Source organism: Salvelinus alpinus, chromosome 3, assembly GCF_045679555.1.
Source record: "Salvelinus alpinus chromosome 3, SLU_Salpinus.1, whole genome shotgun sequence".
NCBI classification, from domain to species: Eukaryota; Metazoa; Chordata; class Actinopteri; order Salmoniformes; family Salmonidae; genus Salvelinus; species Salvelinus alpinus.
The window spans coordinates 21,239,593-21,263,875 of NC_092088.1; the positions used below are offsets into that span (position 1 = coordinate 21,239,593).

General features: G+C 41.7%; 2 protein-coding genes across 3 annotated transcripts in view; both read right to left on the bottom strand.

Annotated features, from left to right (window-relative positions):
* The window catches only part of LOC139570237 (unconventional myosin-Id-like), a 120,583-nt gene extending 103,902 nt beyond the window's left edge, over nt 1-16,681 (bottom strand). Inside the window, exon 1 of the mRNA XM_071391943.1 lies at nt 15,055-16,681. Coding sequence (XP_071248044.1) covers nt 15,055-15,149 — 95 coding nt within the window. The 5' untranslated portion in view covers nt 15,150-16,681. The remainder of the gene's footprint in view (nt 1-15,054) is intronic.
* Nucleotides 16,682-16,819: 138 nt separating this feature from the next.
* Nucleotides 16,820-20,553, bottom strand: LOC139570238 (uncharacterized). Of its 2 annotated transcripts, XM_071391945.1 has the most exons (9): nt 19,661-20,553; nt 19,499-19,536; nt 19,233-19,310; nt 18,950-19,015; nt 18,723-18,785; nt 18,580-18,619; nt 17,864-18,316; nt 17,544-17,636; nt 16,820-17,454 (listed from the first exon to the last, which is right to left on the bottom strand). In XM_071391945.1, the coding sequence occupies exons 2-9, from the start codon at nt 19,511-19,513 to the stop codon at nt 17,045-17,047; spliced, it is 1,218 nt and encodes a 405-aa protein (XP_071248046.1). In that variant the 5' UTR covers nt 19,514-19,536; nt 19,661-20,553; the 3' UTR covers nt 16,820-17,044. The 2 variants fall into 2 exon arrangements, with proteins under 2 accessions (XP_071248046.1, XP_071248045.1); XM_071391944.1 differs by having other exon boundaries at nt 19,499-20,552.
* Between the last annotated feature and the right edge of the window lie 3,730 nt (nt 20,554-24,283).

Below are 24,283 nucleotides of genomic sequence, written 5' to 3' on the forward strand. Positions count from 1 at the left end.
TGGAGACTTTCTATTTTTGCATGTGACAAATAAACTTACATTTTATTTGATATAGTGTGTGTTTACCATCTACTCATTGGTTTTTAGGAACATACAACCCACGTGGGTGATTGAAAGATGAACTGAGGTCCACACTCCGGTCGGTTGTAGTAATGCACCATAAAGTTGGTTGCCAACTGTCATATAAAGTCCAAAGAAGAAAAAGAAACCTGAAGGAAGGAGGAGAGATGAGAAACAAATTCAGTTTACCGTTTTATCTGTGGATTATTTGTCAGAGTAGTGGACCTTGTCCATTTCAGGTAAAATAACCCAATGTTTATATCCCAGGACAAATTAGCTAGCAACAGCAAGCTAGCTAGCCAATTGCCATAAATGTTTCATGCTTTTTGACCTGTCCCCAAATTAATATAATTGGTTCAGAGTTTGTTTTGATATTTCAACCTGCGTGTCCTGATTGCTTCTGGTGTGGGTGAACAAAATCAATGCACGCACGGGCGTCTGGTTTGGTCAGCTTGTAAGGCTTAATAGGGTGTGAACGACGCTGAATAGGTGTAGACAAAGAGCTCTCCAGTAGGTGTACCAAAACATTCAAAGGCCATTTTCTCAAAAGTGGGGTTACAAGTTTATCAACATTCAAAGCAAAATTACTTTCCCAGTGTTCCTCAACTGCAGTGAATGATATACCATTTTGCAGCTCTGAGTCTCTACTTTTATGCAATGTAAAAAACAGCACTTCAAAATGTTGTTACATAAGACCGAATCGAGGAGATGGGTCACAAATCATTTCTGGGTAACAAGGACGTTATTGTGGTTGTTTTCAATTACAATGGTCAAAAAGAAACAGTTTCTCCAGGAAGAATTTTGCTAGGACTGTCTGGGGGTGGTCTGAGTGGGGAGGGGGAAAATAAAAAATAGCTGTTATTGGCAGAGAGTTTAGGAACTATTTCTTATTGGTCCCGTGTGGCTCAGTTGGTAGAGCATGGCGCTTGCAACGCCAGGGTTGTGGGTTCATTCCCCACGGGGGGACCAGGATGAATATGTATGAACTTTCCAATTTGTAAGTCGCTCTGGATAAGAGCGTCTGCTAAATGACTTAAATGTAAATGTAAATGTCTATTAACAAATTTACTGCCTTGTGATGTCACCAGGTAGGCTTAAACTCCATTCCACTAAAACAGACTGAAATTTCATGCAGTCTTTTCAAACAGCTTATCACCATTTTCAATTTCCTGGTATTATTCCAACCTCTTAGTGTGGAGATACTTTTACATATATAGTGTATGTGGACACCCCTTCAAATGAGTGGATTTGGCTATTTCAGCCACACCAGTTGCTGACAGGTGTATAAAATTGAGCACACAGCCATGCAATCTCCATAGACAAACATTGGCAACATGACACCGTCACAGGATGCCACTTTTCCAACAAGTCAGTTCGTAACATTTCTGCCCTGCTAAAGCTGCCCCGGTCAACTGTCTGTGGTGTTATTGTGAAGTGGAAACGTCTAGGAGCAACAACAGCTCAGCCTCTAAGTGGTAGGCCACACAAGCTCACAGAACGGGACCGCTGAGGGCTGAAGCGCATAAAAATCATCTGTCCTCGGTTGCAACACTCACTACCGAGTTCCAAACTGCATCTGGAAGCAACATCAGCAAAATTTTATTTAACCTTTAATTACCTAGGCAAGTCAGTTAAGAACAAACTCTTATTTACAATGACGACATAGGAACAGTGGGTTAACTGCCTTGTTCAGAGGCAGAATGACTGATTTTTACCTTCTCAGCTCGGGGATTCGATCTATCAACCTTTCGGTTACTGGCCCAACGCTCTAACCACTAGGCTACCCTGCCACCCTGCTCAAACAATAACTGTTTGTCGGGAGCTTCATGAAATGGGTTTCCATGGCCGAGCAGCCGCACACAAGCCTAAGATCACCATGCACAATGCCAAGCGTTGGCTAGAGTGGTGTAAAGCTCACTGCGATTGGAGCCTGGAGCAGTGGAAACACCTTCTCTGGAGTGATGAATCATGCTTCACCATCTGGCAGTCCGACAGACGAATCTGGGTTTGGCGGATGCCAAGAGAACGCTACCTGCCCCAATGCAAACAATTGTAATGTTTGGTGGAGGATAAATAATGATCTGTGGTTATTTTTCATGTTTCGGGCTAGGCCCCTTAGTTCCAGTGAAGGGAAATCTTAACGCTACAGCATACAATAACATTCTACACGATTCTGTGCTTCCAACTTTGTGGCAACAGTTTGGGGAAGGCCCTCTCCTGTTTCAGCATGACAATGCCCCTGTGCACAAAGTGAGGTTCATACAGAAATGGTTTGTCAAGATCGGTGTGGAAGAACTTGACTGTCCTGCACAGAGCCCTGACCTCAACCCCATCGAACACCTTTGGGATGAATTGCAAGCCTAATCGGCCAACATTTGTGCCTGACCTCACTAATGCTTTTGTGGCTGAATGGAAGCAATGCAGCAATGTTCCAACATCTAGTGGAAAGCCTTCCAAGAAGTGTAGAGGCTGTTATAGCAGCAAAGGGGGGACCAACTCCATATTAATGCCCATGATTTTGGTATGAGATGTTCAACGAGCACGTGTCCACACACTTTTGGTCAGTGTGTATATATATATATATATATATATATATATATAAACACAGAAAAATCACGTTTTTGACTGCACTGGGCCTTTAAGGGATTCTTGGATGACAAGACAAGGGATTCATGACAAACACCTTACTCATTCATTACAGAAAGGGATAGTTAATCACATGAATGCAACATGCGTCATGTCTGTAAGTAAATTGGTTTCTGGGAAATTACAGCAGAAAGTTAATGTAGTGGAGGATGTGCTTCACCTCGTTAAACCCAGACAGCCTTAATGGGAAACCTAATCTGATTGAATCTATCAAGATTGAATCAAGGTCTTCCCAGAGTTAGGATAGATTGCCCTGTGCAGTGAGCATATGCCAGACAGAGCTGTCTACTGAATGAGTAGCACACATTCCATACATAAGATGGGTAACTTACTGTATGACCCTACTGTACTATAGGCTAATATCAAGAATGTGGACAACATAATGCAGGCAGGCCCGGAGGAAGGTAAATCGCAAGGGGAAAAGAGAGAGAAAGGTGGAGAGAGAAAAGCAATAAACCCTATATGAGGGATATGAAAAGAGAAATCGAGAAAGAGAGAGTGGAAGAGAGGGGAGGCAATAGGAGGACCACAAACATGGTGCTGGACGACCAGCGTCCGGCTGCTAATGCACACAGTCCACAAATGAGAACGGGCGAAGGGGGGGGTGGGGGGATTCAAAAAGTACGGCCCTGTTTATGCAAAGGCGGTAATGTCTTTCTGATTACAGGGGGTTGTATGTAAATTATTGTGGAGACACAGGCCTTTTCATTGCTGGAGAACAAAAGAGAACGAAGTAGACATTTTTCAGAAAATATGGTATATATTAGTGATATTATTATTTTTGTCAATATTATATTGATATTTGACTCTAGCGTTAGCTAGTGCTAGTTGGCTGTACCTGCGCTAATACTCCGGTATTTTTCATCCTATTCATGGATTGCATGTTTCGTCACAATATTGTTTTGAACATTTGTTTTGGACTGGTGCCCGACTGAGCATTCTACTCAATACATCATCAATGAGCGCTGATGAAGATTTCATCAAAAGTGCATTACAGTGACTTGGAAATACAATGACATTCAAAAGGAGGCAAATAATTAGTAAGAAAACCTTTTGTCATTATTTTGATGTCACCAGATAGACTTTAGATGCAGTATAACGTTTGGGATAGAGGTGAGGATTTTAGCTAGCTAACATTAGCATTGCTAGCTATTTTTGACTAAATTTGCTATATGACAACATTGACATCTGTCTAAAGTAAATTTGACGACATGATAATGCTGGCAAAGTTGTTTCCTATTAAATATTTGACTACTTTAGCAATGTCATTGTATTTCCAGGCACTATAGTGTGATTTAGATTAAATAGTAGTTAAGCTCAGTCATTCTGGAGGGAGGTTATCACCACTTTGGCGCGCACCGATAGAGGGCGGCTTGAGAACATTCATGACAATAGCATGACGCGACCGAGTGACGAAGGGAGAACAAACTATTCATAGGTTGGACATCTTTTTGAATCTGCAATATGTAACTTTTTGGGCAACCTGACCAAATTCATATAGAAATATGAGTTATAGATCTGTCATTGAAAGCAAGTCTAAGATGCGGTATATCGTTTCTATGTGCGCTATTTCTATGCTTTCCGTTCTTAAGTTTAGTTTTTGCGTCTTTTACTTTCGGCTTTGTACACTAGCTTCAAAACAGCTGAAAATACAATATTTTTGGTTATGGAAAATATATTTCACAGCGGTTTAGATGGTACAATCATTCTCTAAACTATGCTTGCTTATTTTGTCACATAAACTGAAATTAAGAAAACTTTGAGCAACCAGGAAATGGCGGATAGATTTCTGCTTAGTGCATCTTAATAGTGAGCCAACATGTTTATAGCACTTTTATTTCCATGACTGAGCAAACCTAATTTTCTCATGCTCTCTCCTCCCTCTGCAGCAGACATATAGTGAGCAATATGTTTGGAACATCAAATCGCAGTATCAAATCGCAATATATGTGGAATCTTGAGAATCGCAATACATATCGTATCGGCACCTAAGTATTGAGACAATATTGTATTGTGAGTGTAACAGTTTATCCGTTACATGAGGTCCCTGGCAATTCCCAGCCCTGCTGTATGTGCTGGTCCTAACTTTTTCATTATTAACAAATAATTATCTTGGCAAGAGAGAAGGCAGGTTGTAGCGAATACTGAGGTACTGAACCAGCAACAGTCAGGGAAATAGGGAGGGGGAGTACTGTATAATAGGCTAGGGAGGGGTCTCAAATACTGTCTCAAACGGTGCTGAAAAAAAGAGGCAGAGTACTCAGAGTAGTCTAGTTCAGAAACCTGGATGAATACAGTTTGCTGCCGATTTCATCAGATTAGTGTGCAGCTACTATCCTGTTTGATTTGATTTTGATTTGGCACTGATCTTGCGGTGTGACATTGTCAAAGTCTCCTTCTAGTCAACTGTTTTCATTGACATCCATTCACCTTCACTGTGCAAGATGAACTTTCAGCTGGGCAAAGGCAAGTGAGAAGCAGAAAAACAGGACGATTTCTGAATCTATTAATAGCGACTGCCACTCAGGGAAAAATCTTTAATAGGAGGGTTTGGGATCAAACATGTGGCGTGTTATCGGCCATTTTAATTTTAGCTCCAGGGTTAAGCAGTGTCTGTCAGGACAACGTGTTCTCCTTTAGTTTGTTTTTGTCAGGGGAAGAACTAAGGCTAACAATTTGTAAGATCTGGCACAAGAATGGCCCTTGGCCAAGTGCTACCATACTGTATTAACTCCATTGGAGTGAAGGAAATGTGATGAAAGAAATTCCACAAATGTTCTTGTCTTTTTAATGTGTTTGAGCCAATCAATTGTGTTGTGAAGATAGCCCTATTTGGTAAAAAACCAAGTCCATATTATGCAAAGAACAGCTCAAGTAAGCAAAGAGAAACGACAGTCCACCGTGAAGCATGGAGGAGGAGGTGTGATAGTACTTTGCTGGTGACACTGTCTGTGATTTATTTAGAATTCAAGGCACACTTAACCAGCATGGCTACCACAGCATTCTGCAGCGATACGCCATCCCATCTGGTTTGCACTTAGTGGGACTATCATTTGTTTTTTAACAGGACACTGACCCAACAAACCTCCAGGCTGTGTAAGGGCTATTTGACCAAGAAGAAGAGTGATGGAGTGCTGCATCAGATGACCTAGCCTCCACAATCAATCGACCTCAAACCAATTGAGATGGTTTGGGATGAGTTGGACCACAGAGTGAAGGAAAAGCAGCCAACAAGTGCTCAGTATATGTGGGAACTCCTTCAAGAAGGTTGGAAAAGCTGGTTGAAGCTGGTTGAGAGAATGCCAAAAGTATGCAAAGCTATCATCAAGGCAAAGGGTGGCTAATTTGAAGAATCTCAAATATAAAATATATTTTGATTTGTTTAACAGTTTCTTTGTTATTCATTTTACCTTTATTTAACTAGGCAAGTCAGTTAAGAACAAATTCTTAATGACGGCCTAGGAACAGTGGGTTAACTGCCTTGATCAGGGGCAGAATGACCGATTTTTTTTACTTTGTCAGCTCGGGGATTCGATCTTGCAAAACTTTCGGTTACTAGTCCAACGCTCTAACCACTAAACTACCTGCCACCCCATGATTACCAATAACACATGATTACATATATGTTATTTCATAGTTTTGATGTCTTCACTATTATTCTACAATGTAGAAAATAGTGAAAAGAAAAGAAAAACCCTTGAAGATTGACTGGTATTGTATATAAACGCAACATGTAAAGTGTTGGTCCCATGTTTCCTGAGCTGAAATAAAAGATCCCAGAAATCATCCACACCATTTCTCCTTTGCCAAGATAATCCATCCACCTAACAGGTGTGGCATATCAAGAAGCTGATTAAACAGCATGACCATTACAGGTGCACCTTGTGCTGGGGACAATAAAAGGCCACTCTAAAATATGCAGTTTTGTCACACAACACAATGCCACAGATGTCTCAAGTTGAGGTAGCATGCAATTGGCATGCTGACCGCAGGAATGTCCACCAGAGCTGTTGCCAGAGAATTGAAAGAATTAAACTGCCTCCATCGTTTTAGAGAATTTGTCAGGCAAAAGCTACGGACAACGAACACAATTGCATTTTATCGATGGCAATTGGAATGCAGAGATACTGTGACGAGATCCTGAGGCCCATTATCGTGCCATTTATCTGCCACCATCACGTTTTAGCATGATAATGCACGGCCCCATGTCGCAAGGATCTGCACACAATTCCTGGAAGCTGAAAATGGCCCAGTTCTTCCATGGCCTGCATACTCACCAGACATGTCACCCGTTGAGCATGTTCAGGATGCTCTGGTTCGACGTGAACAACAGCCAGTTCCCGCCAATATCCAGAAACTTCGCAGTCATTGAAGAGGAGTGGGACAACATTCCACAGGCCACAATCAACAGCCTGATCAACTCTATTGAAAGGAGATGTGTCGTGCTGCATGAGACAAATGGTGATCACACCAGATACTGACTGGTTTTCTGATCCACACCTACTTTTTTTTTTAAAGGTATCTGTGACCAACAACTGCATATCTGTATTCCAATCATGTGAAATCCATAGATTAGGGACTCATTTATTTATTTCAATTGACTGATTTCCTTATGAACTGTAACTCAGGAAAATCTTTGAAATTGTTGCAGGTTGAGTTTATATTTTTGTTCAGTGTATATTAGACCGATACTGTATAACAGGAAGAGGAATCAGAACCTTCAACCTCTCGTCTGCTTCTGCTCACTGCACCTGAACTGTGGAGAGACTTTGATCCCTGTGTTTACTCTGCAGGGAGGGAGTTGAGTTGCTATGTTCGGTGTGTCGCACCTATTCGACGACTAAATCTGCTGTTACGGCAACAAATTAACACGCCTGAAATGGGAGAAGCTGCCAGGCCCTATTTGTCCAGCACTTTCATAATGGTTAAAGGAGAAGTTAGCTTTTTTTACAACCAAATCTGAATGTTTATGTAAATAGCATGTTATAGAAGGGTCCAGACACTTGCGATTTTACTTCTTGAGAAACTTACCCCAACCAGCAATTCACTTCCTCATCCTTGTTGTGCAGTACAGGGGCTCTGAACAAGCTTGAACAAATGCTCCAAAAACACCCAAATACGTCTTTTTAGAAATGGAAACACTCAGTATAGTGATGCAGGTGTTTCCAGCCGGTGTATTTTATTTTGTGTGACTCGAGCGGTTTCCCCTATCCAGCTGTTCCATTCTCCACGTAGCCTGCTGCTAGAATGAACAGTCACTCGAGTTGCAACAAAATGGAATATGTTGCAGATAAAATTCAGAATGACAATTACATGTGTACAACATCTAAAGACCTGCATCACTATACTGAGAGCATTTCGAAAATGGACTTATTTTAGTATTTTTGGAGCATGTGTTCGTGTTTTTCAGAACCCCCGTACTGCACAACGAGGATGAGAAAGTGAATCGCAGGTTGGGCTAAGTTTCTGAAAAACAAGTGAAATTGCTAAAAAAAAGTATCTGGACCCATCTATAAAATAGAGATTAGGTTGTAAAAAAACAAGCACAATTCTCCTTTATATCCGTAGGATACACTGCAGATACTGGGTTACAGTGAGGCTCAATGGTAGACCAGACACACACAAACTCAATTTCGCAGAGTATGCCTTTCCTAGCCAGAGTGGACTCTAACAACTCTCCCTGAGGAATTGGGAGGTGCTTTCATGCAGATACAGTCCCACTCCGAGCAGGAAGTGGAGCGCCAGTTCTGTGTACTGTACATGAGCCTATTCCTCATGTCATCCGAGTGTTATTATTTTAAGCTTGTCATCATAACTTCAGTAGGACTTTAAATCTCAAGACATTGTGCCCTGTCAGATAGTTTCAGCCAATATTCAGGCTTCGAGAGAACAGAAAACAATGAAATGTGAGGCCAAAGAAAGGGAAATGTCAATGGGAAAAGGCAGCTTCCCTTTGCCTTCCTCCAGACGCCATATTTTTGTCTCCTTCCTTTTCCAATCCCCCGAACCCCTCTTAGGAGTTCAAAGATCAAACCAATTGAAACGATGATAGACACAGAAGAGTAGCTTTGTATACTACACAAAAAAAGAATACGGTAGTCCCTAAGTCATGATGTCCCCAACAAGGGTTACCACCATCTTCATGTTTTGATTAGATGTAAAGGCATTATCTCTTGGCTGGCAAAAGAAACCTGTATCCTAATCTAACCAACCCAACTACAGTAGTGTTGATGGCAGGGTCACTATAAGGCTAGTTGTAACTATTTTTCTCATTAATAAAATAATTAAAGTACACATTTTCGAATAAATGTCTCAATTTGGTATTTATTAGGATCCCCATTAGCCACTGCAAACGCATCAGCTACTTAGGGTCCACATAAAACAGTACAGAACATTTTTATAGTCAAGGCCTGAAATACAGTGCATTCGGAAAGTATTCAGACCCCTTCACTTTTTCCACATTTTGTTACAGCCTCATTCTAAAATGTATTAAATTGTCCCCCCCCCCCCCCCCAACCTACACACAATACCCCATAATGACAAAGCGAAAACAGGTTTAAACATTTTTGCCAATGTATTAAAAATTTAACTGAAATATCACTTTACTCAGTACTTTGTTGAAGCACCTTTGGCAGCGATTACAGCATTGAGTCTTCTTGAGTATGAGGCTACAAGCTTGGCACAGCTGTATTTGGGGAGTTTCTCCCATTCTTCTCTGCAGATCCTCTCAAGCTCTGTCAGGTTGGATGGGGAGCGTCGCTGCACAGCTAGTTTCAGGTCTCTCCAGAGATGTTCGATCGGGTTTAATTCCGGGCTCTGGCTGGGGTACTCAAAGACATTCAGAGACTTGTCCCGAAGCCCCTCCTGCGTTGTCTTGGCCGTGTGCTTAGGGTTGTTGTCCTGTTGGAAGGTGAACCTTCGCCCCCAGTCTGAGGTCCTGAGCGCTCTATAGCAGATTTTCATCAAGGACCTCTCTGTACTTAGCTCTGTTCATCTTTCCCTCAATCCTGACTAGTCTCCCAGTCCCTGAAAATCATCCCCACAGGATGATGCTTCCACTACGCTTGACTGTAGGGATGGGGCCAGGTTTCTTCCAGATGTGACGCTTGCCATTCAGGCCAAAGAGTTCGATCTTGGTTTCATCAGACTAGAGAATCTTGTTTCTCATGGTCTGAGAGTCTTTAGGTGCCTTTTGGCAAACTCCAGACGGGATGTCATGTGCCATTTACTGAGGAGTGGCTTCCATCTGGCCACTCTACCATAAAGGCCTGATTTGTGGAGTGCTGCAGAGATAGTTGTCCTTCTGGAAGGTTCTCTCATTGCCACAGAGGAACTCTGGACCTATGTCAGAGTGACCATCAGGTTCTTGGTCACCTCCCTGACCAAGGCCCTTCTCGCCCGATTACTCAGTTTGGCTGGGCGGCCAGCTCTAGGAAGAGTGTTGGTGGTTCCAAACGGCTTCCTTTTAAGAATGATGGAGGCCACTGTCTTCTTGGGGTCCTTCAATGCTGCAGGAATGTTGTTGTACCCCTCCCCAGATCTGTGCCTGCACACAATCCTGTCTAAGCGCTCTAAGGACAATTCCTTATACCTCATGGCTTAGTTTTTGCTCTGATACACACTGACAATGGTGGGACCTTGTATAGACAGGTGTGTGCCTTTCCAAATCATATCCAATCAATTGAATTAACCACAGGTGGAAACAGGATGCACCAGAGCTCAATTTCGAGTCTCTTAGCAAAGGATCTGAATACGTATCTAAATAAGGTATTTATTTAAACAATTATATATACACATTTGGAAAAAAAAAAAAAACTGTTTTTGCTTTGTCATTATGGGGTATTGTGTGTAGATTGATGAAGGATTTTTATTTATTTTTTATTTTAGAATAAGGCTGTAACGTAACAAAATGTGGAAAAAGTCCAGGGGTGTGAATACTTTTCGAATGCACTGTACATTTAAAACATCACACATTGCCTACATATCAGTACATATACACAATATATTGGTCGAATACATAGTACAGTGGAAATTACAAAAGAAGATAAATAAAATGGCTGTGTCTCTTCACAGTCCCCTTTGTGCAGTAAGGTGTTCTTGTATCTGTTTTTTTAAACTGGTTTTATTGCTAGCTTGAGTTACCTGGGGTGGCAGAGAGTTCCATGTAGTCATGGCTCTATTTAATACTGTGCATTTCACAACCTCCGTTCTGGACCTGGGAACTGTGAAGAGGCCTCTGGTTGCATGTCTTGTGTTGTACCAATGAGTGTCCGAACTGTGTGCCAACTGCACAAAGACCAATAGCGATGCAGTCAATCTCTCCTCAACTTTGAGCCAGGAGAGACTGACATATAAAGGCAAGATCTAGAACGAGGATGGAGGTTTGGGCATCAGTGAGAGAAGAGAAAAATTTTAGCTACTGACAAGTAGAGTGGTTATCAACTATTTCATCTGCAGTATGTGGGATGCCCGTTTTGGAAGAATAAAAAAATAAATACTAATCATTTTGGAAATGGTAGCGGTTTGCCAAAAAAGTACCCTGCAGACCCAGCAACAGACAAAACAACACTGCCAAAGTGCCATATAAAGACAAACAGTGAACAGTGATAACATTGTGCTCCAAAGAAGAGTATTTGTGTACACCCCACCCCCATAAGGAGGTTCCAGAATCAGACATGAGGGAAAAAAACTTATTTGAGACTACCACCATTCCTTTACAGTTTCCACCATTGTTAGATTGGATCACAATGGTTTATTTGCTCAGTTCCAATGTGCTGCAGAGGCTTCATATCTGCTGACTGGTCCATTAAAGCAAATTCCCAAGACCTTTACTGGAGTTTCACTGTTTTCATATGGAACGTTTCCAAAGAGATTGGGCATCTGTTGGGGTTATATTTAGGAAGTTCCTTGGCACTGTGCTCCCTGAGGCCAGACTGCTCAACATTCAGTCAAACAAAGTAAATGTGAACTGGACAAGCACTCTGGCCAAAAGAAGACGAAAACTAAGCAGGCTACTCCACATAATTTATCATATAGTCACTAGGGGATAGATTCTGATTAGCGACTCAACATGGCTATCATGGGCTGACCGCAAAATACACCCCCGAGAGCCATGATGGCATTGAAAGTGGATATTTGGGAAATTTCACACCTTAAAATAGCTATTGAAGGAGGCAAATAGATGCCTCATGTACTCTGTCGGTGTATCCCTTCTCCAAGTGTTTCTCTACGCCTCCTTCACCCTGCTACGCACACGCACACTCACACACAGGATGAGAAGGGACAGGAGGAGGAAGTGCTCCTGGTCGGTCACACACTCTGCAAATAACAATTTGCACACATCCTCTCCACTCTGGCTTGTCCAGCTGGAGGGAAAACAAACAGTAGGTCCAGGGAGAGCTAGGAAAATGATGCATGCAGATCCTGCTGCCTGGCTATTAAATGCAAACAGCTACGTTATAAACTGGATGCTTATCAGGATAGAAACACCAATAAAATCTAATAATTGTGAGGACAGCTTTAGACGTGTGTCTGTGAAAAGACTCGTACTGAACTACATGGTCTGTCTGTGGTCTGTCAAAAAGTTCCCAAATCCACTTTCTCAGAGGTATTCAACTCTGACCCTACAAGGTCCAGAGCCTGCTGGTTTTCTACCTGATAATTGCACACACCTGGTGTCCCAGGTCTACATCAGTCCCTGATTAGAGGGGAACAATGAAAAAACACAGTGGTACTGGCTTCTAGGTCCAGAGTTAAGTTGGAGGGAACTTTCTCCACTCAGTTACAACCAGGGCTCGCCAACCCTGCTCTTGGAGAGCTCCCATCCTGTAGATTTTCGCTCCAACCCTAATCTAGCACCCCTGATTCTAACAATTGAGAAGATTAATCAGGTTCGTTACAACTGGGGTTGGAGTGAAAACCTACAGATGGGTAGGACTCCAAGAACAGGTTTGGAGACCCGTTGGTTATCTTTATCATACGCAACGTTGGTGCCAAGTCATTTGTTTTACCCAGGGGTCTCCAAAACTGTTCTTGGAGTCCTCTGGGTAAAACAAATGACTTGGCACCAACGTTACGTATGATAAAGATAATTTCAGACATATAAGATGTAGGCCTATGTCAGTTTACACATGCATTCAATAACAGAGCTGCATGTTTCCCATTTCCATGCATGAATTACAAACAGCGGTTTGTATACATACTATAGTTCAGATAGCAAGAGAATATTGACTGGGTTGAGGCCCATTAAAGGATGACAAGTTATATGGATGTTTATTTGTGCAGAAACAACCATTGGAGAGGCCGCCTAGAAAGGAAGGTCTTTTGGTAAGCTATATAACTGATCTTCAGGAAACTAGATCCTCAAGTCTGGTTCTCTGCCATTGTCATGTCTATAACACAGGAGGCTGTTGAGTGGAGAACGGCTCATAATAATGGCCGGAACGGAGCAAATGGAATGGTATACACCTGGAAACCATGTGTTTGATGTATTTGATACCATTCCACTCATTCTGCTCCAGCCATTACCACGAGCCCATTCTCCCCGATTAAGGTGCCACCAACCTCCTGTGGTCTATAATGTTCCAAATATTTAGAGGTTATTTCCATAAAAGTCTCAAACGTGGTTACGTTAAGCGAGTATGCTAAAGTTCAGCTCGTCGCCATTACCTGCAGTAATTCGAACAGGTCAAGGTGTTGACATCTTTCATTGACATCAGCAATAAGGTAGTGTGACTTGCACTTTGATGTAGGCTAGAGGTGCTTAGGAAAACAGACTTCAATATTGTTCCAACTAATTTCATTGCATTATCAGAACAGAAAATGATTTGAGAATTCTACTAGAATCATCTCTGTCCATATTCAAGTCAAACAGGAGTAGGCTACTACAATGAGCATTACATAAAAAAGGACTCCCATCCACAAGTCCCCACCCTGAAAATCGATGGTGTCAGAAACCACATGCAAAGTTGCATGCAGCTGCAGCAGAGGACAGGTACACAGGGCCAGGGCAGTGAGTGACTGAATCTTTCCCACATTCACTTTCTCAAACATACCATGCTTCGTTGGCATCATCCCACAAACCACTCACGATGCAAAAATAGCCTTGGACAATCTGTGTGTTCGGATGACGCTTTTCATTGGGAGCACCGTGATTCCTTGGGTGGAGCCCCATTCACACACAGCATGGCTCATATAATTACCAGTCTGACAAAGACAACATCTCTGAGGAATGCTGTGTTAGGACAGAATAGGGTCCAAGAGGAAACTATGAAAACTTCCTCATGTTTTGTCTGCATACATTATTTTTTTTTAATCATGTATGCAGACAAAACATGAGAAAGTTTTCACATGATAGGTCAATTCCTGTAGTAAAGGCCATGTAATAGAACTGCTCTTCCGTGTTTCATCCGTCAAATGACAATGAATAACTGGGACATCTATAGCTAGGTTTGCATCCAATTTGCGACAGATTTTCATACGAATATTAAAAATTCTGCATAACACAATATGAGCATTTTCCCCGTCAGCGATCACACTGATTTTTTTCGGATAAAAGTATGTGGGTGATGACGTGGTGCGCATAAAAGTACTTTTGCCGTTAAATTCCCATGTACCGAATTAAAAATACAAGTTCAATTGGTTTCCATCGCATTTTCAACTCTACTGATGGTTTTGTCACAAAAACTGTTGCGTTATATAGCAAATGTGCCCACGCTGGTCTAGGTACATGCGCTCTAGTCAACTACTCGCGGATACAGTGCGGGTAGGGTACCTACATTATGAGATTATTATGGAGAAGAGCAATATTATTTCACTTTATCAAACGGCAAAAACAATGTAATGTTTTCATCAGCCTGCTCGTGGCTTCTTTTTCATCAGGTTATAATTCATCCGCATGGAATGGATCGATGGAAACGTGGCTAGTGATAAACAAATGTTGCTCTGCAAGATGTGCACTCCATAATTGAATGGGAATTCCATTCATATTACTCTGAGAGAGTCATTAAATAGTAGCCTCGGCTAAGGCACTGGCAGTCTGGCACAGCCAACTAAAAAGAAACAAATCTGACAATTATATTGTAAGGTGTGGTGTAGGAATGTAGCACTGCAACTCTGACCTGTCAAAATGAACAGCAAGCACTCCTGCACATGTGGTGCTTGAAAACAACTCATACATTAGTCAGTCCTATACACATAGTGGCCTAATTGAACGAACAAAAAAGTATCATTATTTAGGCTTAGTACTATAAAATGCGTCCATCAGACAAGGAAACATGGCTTTCCTGAACCAGCAGGCTACGTCTCGCCTCATTGAGGTGAACGACCGTGGTGGACGCCACTGCCTACCTGAGCTTGAGGTTAGCCATGAATTCCTCCAAAGAAACATTGTCCAGAAGAACAAAGTCAGCCTTTCCAAACTCCAGACTCTCGTGTTCTGCCATGTTGTATTTTGGTTTTTTAAAAATCGGTTCAGAAGAAAATACTTTTTTGTATAAGACAACTTCACTGTTTTGAAGTGGTCCTCCGCGACACCAGGTAAACAATGGCGAGCTGGTCAGTGCACCTATTCAAGCTCCAAATGGTCGAGGAGCATTGTCTTCATTCAAGTAACGTTAGTCAACAGTACAAGTGATACGATGTTATTTTTTACTCATTTTGAATGAGCTGCAAAAAATTAAGGAAACGATACAAAACAGCCAAACTTATAGCAAAACGTATCTAATTATTTGTTCTCAATATAACGGACGGTTTCAAATAGGAATGGTTAGTTCAGAATATGCTTTCATATCCAGACACTTGTTGCATTCGCCGAAAGGGTATTGTCCGGACTCCCGTTACACTAAACGCCTATCAAAAGAGCCCTTTCCTTGAATTTCTCGTCTCGACTCTATACAGACGAGTAGAATCCTACCCGCCTCGCAACGCTCCACCCCCTGGTCAGAAGTGTTGGTCTAAACTTGTCATGTGTACATTTTGAAAACAGTACAATTCCCATGACAACTGAAAAGTTTTATACACTTCTCGGGTGACTAGTCATTTTGACAAGTTCTTCAAATCCAATTCAGTATGCCTAGTCGGGGCCTCAAATGATTCCCAATAATTATGCCATATAAGGAAACATTCATAGCTTACAATTTATGTGCAGACTAATCTAAATAGCAGGCCTAAAAGAAACACCTGAAACTAGATCCCCAACATTCTGGTCCGGACAAGAATAAAAAATAATAAAAAAAACAGTTGGGGAAGGTTCTCTGCACTGTTCAAACAATCCAGTAAAGGTGAAGGAGTTATGATAGAGTGTGGCGTTTGCATGTGACAATTCCTCTTTTGTTTGTTGATATTTGTACATTTAAAAAACAACTTTTTTTTAATTTATTTTTTTAAAGATAGAGTGTGGCCTTGTTAACTTCCAAAGGTGGAAGTTGCATCACAGGTGCGCTCTTCCATTTCCCCTGAAAATCGGAGCTTCCGGTTGTCAACAACTCAGCCTAGCTACATGCAGGCCTGCCATTTGACTTTGGGTAGTTTTTGTATGTCAAAAATAATAGGATGTAAAAAATAAAAAACTTTTTTTTTTCAAGACAGCCTGTAAATTTTTGACTCAACTCAACTCCCTGTTACAGAATTTGTACCATTGACTGACCATATGGATGATGATGAACATATGACAAAAACACTCTCAGCACTTTTAGTTTCTTGGAATTAGGCCTACTGAACACTGGCAAAATAAACTCAACATATAGGTTCATGACTGACAGTCTATATCACTGATGCTGCTGTAATCTGTCTACTAATTACAATTGTATGCCCTAGTATGCCATCTTGTGTTTGAGAGAGGTAGGCTCTTATTTTAGAATCTCTTATTACTGTACTGTAATTGTATTAAAATACAAAAGGCCTATTTAATGATATAGAGTATCAACTAACACAGCATTTTACTCTGAAAACGTCATGGGCGGGAAATATTTTTCTTACTGGTGCCTTTTGCGAATGTCAGCAAAATATGGAAATTAAATGTCAAACAATCTGAGAATTACATTAAGACTGCCTAATTTCAACTCTTGAGAATCTAAATTGTTTTCATTTTGAATTAAAGCAAACTTTCACTTACTACAGAAGCAACATACAGTATTTATTTTAAGCCAAATGATTGATGTCCATGCATCTGACTGTAAGTTGCTCTGGACAAGAGTGTAGACTATGCTAAATGACCAAAATAAATAATTCAATGTTAGAAGAAGTGTTTTCAACTGCAACGCTGTTTTGACAGAAACACCATTAAATCTGTAAATAAGAATCATATACTAAATGAAAACAGACACATATTGGCTTTAGTCTACCTCTTCGACTGAACAAGCAGTGACCCACCAAATGTGATGGTATTGGATGAATCAGTGGCCCAAGAGCTACCACAGTCTTGGGTCACATACACCAGGGACCCTCTGCGCAGAAAGGTCATATAAGTGGACAGATTACCCACAGTGGAGGGACTACTGATTTTGGTGTGAGAGACAGCCACCCAGTAACCATTGATCACCAACCATAGGTCTGTCTTGACACCATGTTTCCCACTCTGTGTGGAGAAGAAGAACTGGTAGACTCCTTTGACAGGAGCCTGGAACACCCCGGTCCTCCGGTTGAAGGCTTGCCCAACGTTCACAAGGACAGTCCTGTACTTGATGCGGATCACCTTGCCTGAGATGGGCCCAGGATAGGAGGCAAAGAAGTGGACTTTTCTCTTCAGGGCTGGAGGAGAGGAAATGACCAGAGATCAGCATGGACATTTGGAAATGTATTTTGATTGTGTTAATTCAAAATGTTTTATGACTACTCACGTCTTGGCTTCTTCTTACACCTCCAGTTTATATTGTCTCGACTTACACAGGTCTCGCTTTTCCTGCACTTTCCACACACAATGGTGTTGATATCTGACAGGGGGGGGGGGAAGTGTCACATGTTCAAATTGTAAAACACTCATAAACTACCACAATGGGAGTTCTAGCTATACATATTGTGTCCGTTTCCCAGACACAAATTATAGCCTAGTCCTGCCCTAAAAGGCGTTTTTAATGGAGAATCTCGATTGAAAATGCTTTTAGTCTAGGACTACACTTAGTCTATGTCTGGGAAACTGGCTCACAAAGACCAATCTTACCTGCACAGTAGGCCAGGTGACATGTAGCCGGTTTGGTTAACTTATAGACGTAATAATTGCCCTGGCACTTCTTCACTTTGATGGGTGTGGACTTGAAAGCGCAGCAGTTCTTGTTCCAGTGGCCGCAGACCTTGCGGGTGACGATCCCTTCCCTCCTCTTCGGGTGAGGCCCGGCCAGCCACAGGGGGGCGTGGGTGCCACACTTGTTCATGGGCACACACCTCTCGGGCATCTGCAGACTGTTGCCCTTGTAGAACAGGCGGTACCAGCCTCGCCACTTGACGTTGCGGTCACACATCTTGTTCTTGATGCTGGTGTTAGTGGCCCTCCAGGGCTGGTCCAGGACGGTGTAGCGGAAGCAGGGATCGAAGGGTCGCATGGAGTCTTCTTCCTCTGATGACCGCACAATGTCCTCCTCTCCATGGTTTGGGGGGTAAACAAGAGAAGTGCTGCCTACCAGAGATATCACATAGACAGAGACCAGACAGGAAAGGAACAATAGACCAGTTATGCTCACACTAAAGCTAGTCATATGGATATCTTGTCAAGCATTATAATGATGATCAAATTTTACTTATCAACAATAATGAAATCTACTGCAGTAAATGTCAGACAGGTATACTACATAACAAGCTGCACAAATTATCTTCATAAAAAAGTTATAGAAATGTAATTGTGTGTAAAGGACTAATAATCATATAATTTCATTCACTGACCTATTTCTGTTGTAGTCTCATTCTTAGGGCTTGTCAGCATCTGTGGAAGAAGAAACAGAAACAAAAAGTCTAATCTGCCTGTTTAAAGAAGCACAAAATCATATCACAAAAGATAGATCTTAATTAAGTGGAAAATCCCTTACCTGATTCAGGGCCTCCAGCTGTTGCTTGATATTTGTTTGTTCACATTTGAAGTGTTCCATTTCCTGAATAGATGTTTTTTATTTTTTATATATGACAATAACCAATGAATAAATAATGAATCTTGTTACGCAGCATTATTGTTAGGGGCAAGCAAAGATTGATTCTTAGTCTACATCATAGAAAAAAATTCTAAAACATGTAATTTAAGTTAAAAAAATTGCATTACCTTGTAGACAGCAGCAAGTTGCATCACCAAAGGTTGATTCTCAAACTTCCAAATCTTAAACCCAACCTGGAAAATTAAGATTAAAAAAAAAATGTTATTCATTCGGCAAACCTTTGGAAGTCTTATAGCAGTGTGCCAATCTCATTATTAGGCAGGGTTTGGAACTTCCATCTGATGTAAACAACATTGGGAAGAACGTATTTAATACATAATGTATGATTTCTATATTCCAAATCTCCATCTGCTCTGCTTTTGAACATCACTCTGAGTAGTTGATACTCACAGAACTGGCATTCCCTACCGAGCCCACTGTGTAGGATGATAGCATAGCAAAGAACACAGCCACAGCTAACGCAATCATCTGTGGATAACAGTGACAAATCAATTATATAAGATAGTACTATTTCAATTATTATACATTTCTAAGATAATTTTTAGATATTGTGCTATTCCCAAATGAATGTTCTGGTAATCACATATTAATTAGAAGAGGAGCGTGATCAGATATAAGGTATTTCGTTTTAAATTATGCTGGCTAAATATTCTTACCTGGAAACACTGCATCTCAAAGTCAATGATGAGGGACCCTGTAGATTAGAATACCAAAGTTAGGGAAACTATAAGGGCTGTCAAATCCCTCTGTCAAATGTGTTGAATCAGCACATATCAGAACATATCAGCATCATGAAGCAAATGATTCATGTAATGCACCTAAAGGATTTGAAATGGTACCAACAGTACAGGAACTGATATTTGTCTTTAAATAATATAACCCTACAAAGCAATTGAAATTTAAAAACGTGTCCCCCCGTTAGGTCAGCATCTTGAAAATCCGTCCGCAGATGGACTTATATACCCATGTACATGGACTAATGTCACAACAAAAAAAGAGAAGTTAAGGACTTCAGTTAAACAGCATTTTACCCACTCAGTAAGTTTAGGTGTTACTTTTCACAGACAAGATGCAGACGTGTACATGAAATGATCTTACTATCAGCAGTTTTGGATGCAGTGTGGTCAACAATGGCCCAGGGAAAAAGTTGTTGGCTATACATATTCATGAACTGCATTTGGACTTTTCATGGGTCAAAACGGGTCCTCATCGGGGTACAAAATCAGGGGTGAATTGGGCAAGAAACTTTCAGTGTTGATTATATCAGACAACCAGGACAGTTTAAACTTATTCTAATGGGGCTGATTCAAAATGGAATCAGAACAAAACAGATACTAAGTGGTAGATCAATATAATAGATCAATATAGCCAAGAATATGCTGTCCATTAAATAAAATGAACCCGATACACCGATCTGAAAGGTAAAATCAGAAATGGCTCTTCAAATGAAAAGGTTCCCTGTCAAGTAGTTTTCTGTTTGATTTAGGTTTTGAGGCATGTTGCTTGTGTAAGCAGCTAATGGGGCAATGCATGGGAAAACCACATGCAAGATATGATTGGTTGGAGCCATGGGTGTGCATAATGTTTTTTCAGCATCAGCAAAACTAAGAGCGGTGACATAGGCTGCAGTATGAATCTAAAAACACTACCTGCATTTTCCATTCAATCATTTGTGGGCTAAACCTAGAATTGAAAAACAATGATACTTGAAACATTGATTGGATTAACGTGTGAAAATGTTGAATACGTAGTACTACTTCACGTTTCCTCTGTATTGAAAATGTCCAGTTTTTACATGCGTAAATGTCAGCAATGCACTCAGCACTGTAATAACTGAGAAAATAGGTCCTATTCTAGACTGAGAGGTGCAGGCATTTTTACATTTTAAATGTAATTTATTTTGCAGATGCTCTTATCCAGAGCGACTTACAGTAGTGAGTGCATACATTTTCCTACTTGTTTGTTCTGGTCTCCCTAGGGAATAGAACCCACCACCCTGGCATTGCAAGTGCCATGCTCTACCAACCGAGCCACACGGGACCCAGCCACTGAGGAATAAAGAACTGGAGACTACGTCCAAGATGTCCGACCGTTGATTTCAACATGATCTACTCATGCGATCGATGGACCGTCTATATCCAGGTTGCATTCGGTTTAGACGGCCCAACTTCACACTCAGTGCACACAGGGAGCAGCGCAAGCAGCGATAACTTCATCACGTTGTCCAAAAACATGGTAAACATTGGATGAATATAAAATGTTAATATCTTCGGCTGTTAGTGATGGGAAAACAATAGGCCTCATCGACAGTTATTTTAATAATTCAAAGGATGTTTTGTACACAAAGATGATGACTAAAGTGTCTTATTAGGAATTTTCAAATCTGACTTCTCTATGCGGCTTTCTATGGAAATTGGCTTTATGGGCCCGGCTTCAATTGAACTGCAGTACTAAAGCAAGACTGTAGGAGCAGTCCAAACCGTCCTTCTAGACCGGAACCCTGGCCCCTTGGGGCCGGTCGTCACTTTTTACCACAGACACAAAGTCATAAACCCTGCCTATTTAGGGCTGTGCCAACACTGCAGTATCAAAGATACCCCAATAGGGGTCGTAGCAATACAGCTATACTGTACATATCAAATATGCATCCTCCTTTGGTATCTTACTGTTTTATGCCACTGATAAGATGAATTAACTGGCATAGCTAAAAACAAACATAATAAATTGATAGAAATAACACATTGAGTCTGCAGTTGAACATCACTTTTTAGACTAGTGCTATTGAAGAGTTCTTTCAATTTTCAGTTGTCCCACACAACGTTGTTGTCAGGTGGATGACAAGTGTTCTCTCACAAAGAATGCTAGCTAGGCACAGTATGTTGCAGCAAGTGTGTCCTTGACAGCAGACGTCTGTCACTAGTCTGTGTTGGATGCCCCCAGTCATAAACAAGACTGCCTATTCTTTGTTAGGATGCACGTCAGACGTCTTTAGCCAGGGCACAGGTGGTCTGGCTTGCCAGACTCTTAGACTAGGCCTAGGGCATTGAACAAAAGACTCTATCCCACTTTAATCTCATGGCTCTAATTCTAATCACCTATTCTTATGAATATGAAAAACACAGTGCCACCGACGCGGCCCACTACCAAAGATTGTGGGTTCTCCTTCTCCGTGGCCGACGCGAGTATGACATTTAAACGTGTTAACCCTCGCAAGGCTCCCGCCCAGACGGCATCCCTACCCGCGTCCTCAGAGCATGCCCAGACCAGCTGGCTGGTGTGTTTACGGACATATTCAATCTCTCCCTATCCCAGTCTGTTCAAGATGACCACCATTGTTCCTGTACCCAAGAAGGCAAAGGTAACTGAACTAAATGACTATCGCCACGTAGCACTCACTTCTGTCATCATGAAGTGCTTTGAGAGACTAGTCAAGGATCATATCACCTCCACCTTACCTGTCACCCTAGACCCACTTCAATTTCCTTACCACCCCAATAGATCCACAGATGATGCAATCGCCATCACACTGCCCTATCCCATCTGGACAAGAGGAATACCTATGTAAGAATGCTGTTTACTGACTACAGCTCAGCATTCAACACCATAGTATCCTCCAAGCTCATCATAAAGCTCTCGGAGTGTGGTGTGAGGAAAACAACCTCTCACTCAACGTCAACAAAACAAAGGAGATGATCGTGGACTTCAGGAAACAGCAGAGGGAGCACTCCCCTATCCACATCGACGGGACATTAGTGGAGAAGGTAGAAAGTTAAGTTCCTCGGCGTACACATCACGGACAAACTAACAGTGTGGTGAAGGCGCAACAGCGCCTCTTTAACCTCAGGAGGCTGAAGAAATTTGGCTTGTCACCTAAAACATACACAAACTTTTACAGATGCACAGTTGATAGCATCCTGTCGGGCTGTATCCCCGTTTGGTACGGCAACAGCACAGCTCTCCAGAGTGGTGGGGTCTGCACAACGCATCACCGGGGACAAACTACCTGCCCTCCAGGACACCTACAGCACCCGATGTCACAGGAAGGCCAAAAAGATCAAGGACAACAACCACCCGAGCCACTGCCTGTTTACCCGCTACCATCCAGAAGCTGAGGTCAGTACAGGTGCATCAAAGCTGGAACCGAGAGACTGAAAAACAGCTTCTATCGCACGGCCATCAGACTGTTAAACAGCCATCACTAGCACAGAGGCTGCTGCCTACATACAGACTAGAAATCACTGGCCACTTTAATAAATGGAACACTAGTCACTTTACATATCTTGCATTACTCTTCTCATATGTCTTCTATACTATATATTGCATCTTAGCCTATGCCACTCTGTCAATGCTGAGCCATGTATTTATATATTCTTATTCCATTCCTTAGATGTGTGTATTAGGTATCTGTTATGGAATTGTTAGATATTACTGCACTGTCGGAACTAGAAGCACAAGCATTTCGCTACACTCACAATAACATCTGCTAACCATGTGTATGTGACCAATAAAATTTGATGACAGTCACTCACAAAACAAAAAAATTGGTATATTAGCCAGCTATCTAAACTTGTAATCATGGCCGAATTACCGACCGGGCATGAAGGGCATGTGCCCAGGGGCCCTGACCTTCAGGGGCCCTCATTGTATAATTTTAACATGGCATAAGTCACAGCAAAATGTGTAGAATTTCAAGAAATGATCATGAGACTAACTGTAAAACTTTCCTTGACTAGGCCACCCTCGATTCCATTCAGTCAAAGACGAGGGTGTCCCTGCAAAAAATCCCTGCAGCTCTGACGTCAAGGCTGCCTAGCTGTTGTCAGGTAAACATTATGCTACAGTAAGGTCAAATGAAAAACTTTGAGGATCATGCTACACATAGGATGCTGCATTATTAAAGATAGTGTCCCGTGTAAGGACTAACAGTAGCCATGGCTGTTCCAGAGAGAGCTTTTTGTTTACTATGGGCTGCCTGTAGAGGCCAGCTCTCCCACACTTGGCATTGGGTTAACTACAACCTGGGTCAATCACTTCTATTTAAACTAAACTCCAAGTCATCGTGGAAAATAACATGGCTGTTCTAAATAGGCTATCTGATGGAATAGGTCAAAGAAGAGAGTCAGGGTACTGACAGAAGCACATGCAGGGTGACATTCTAGATGTCTAGGGACATGTATACTGTGATGAGGGCAAGGTAGAGTTACTGAACTTGAAAGGTCATGGAGCTGGTTCCAGCCAATGGCAAGACACAATGGTTTCTGCCTAGAAACATGTCGCACTGATTATCTGGGCCCGGACAAGAAACAGCCACTAACCTTGACTCCTTACACATAGATTAAATAAACCATATAGCACAAATGATTCATACCCCTTCAGAGGGCTAAGTGGAAACAATTATTTCAGGTCTATATGAAATGCCTGGAGATTGGTGGCTAGGGGTT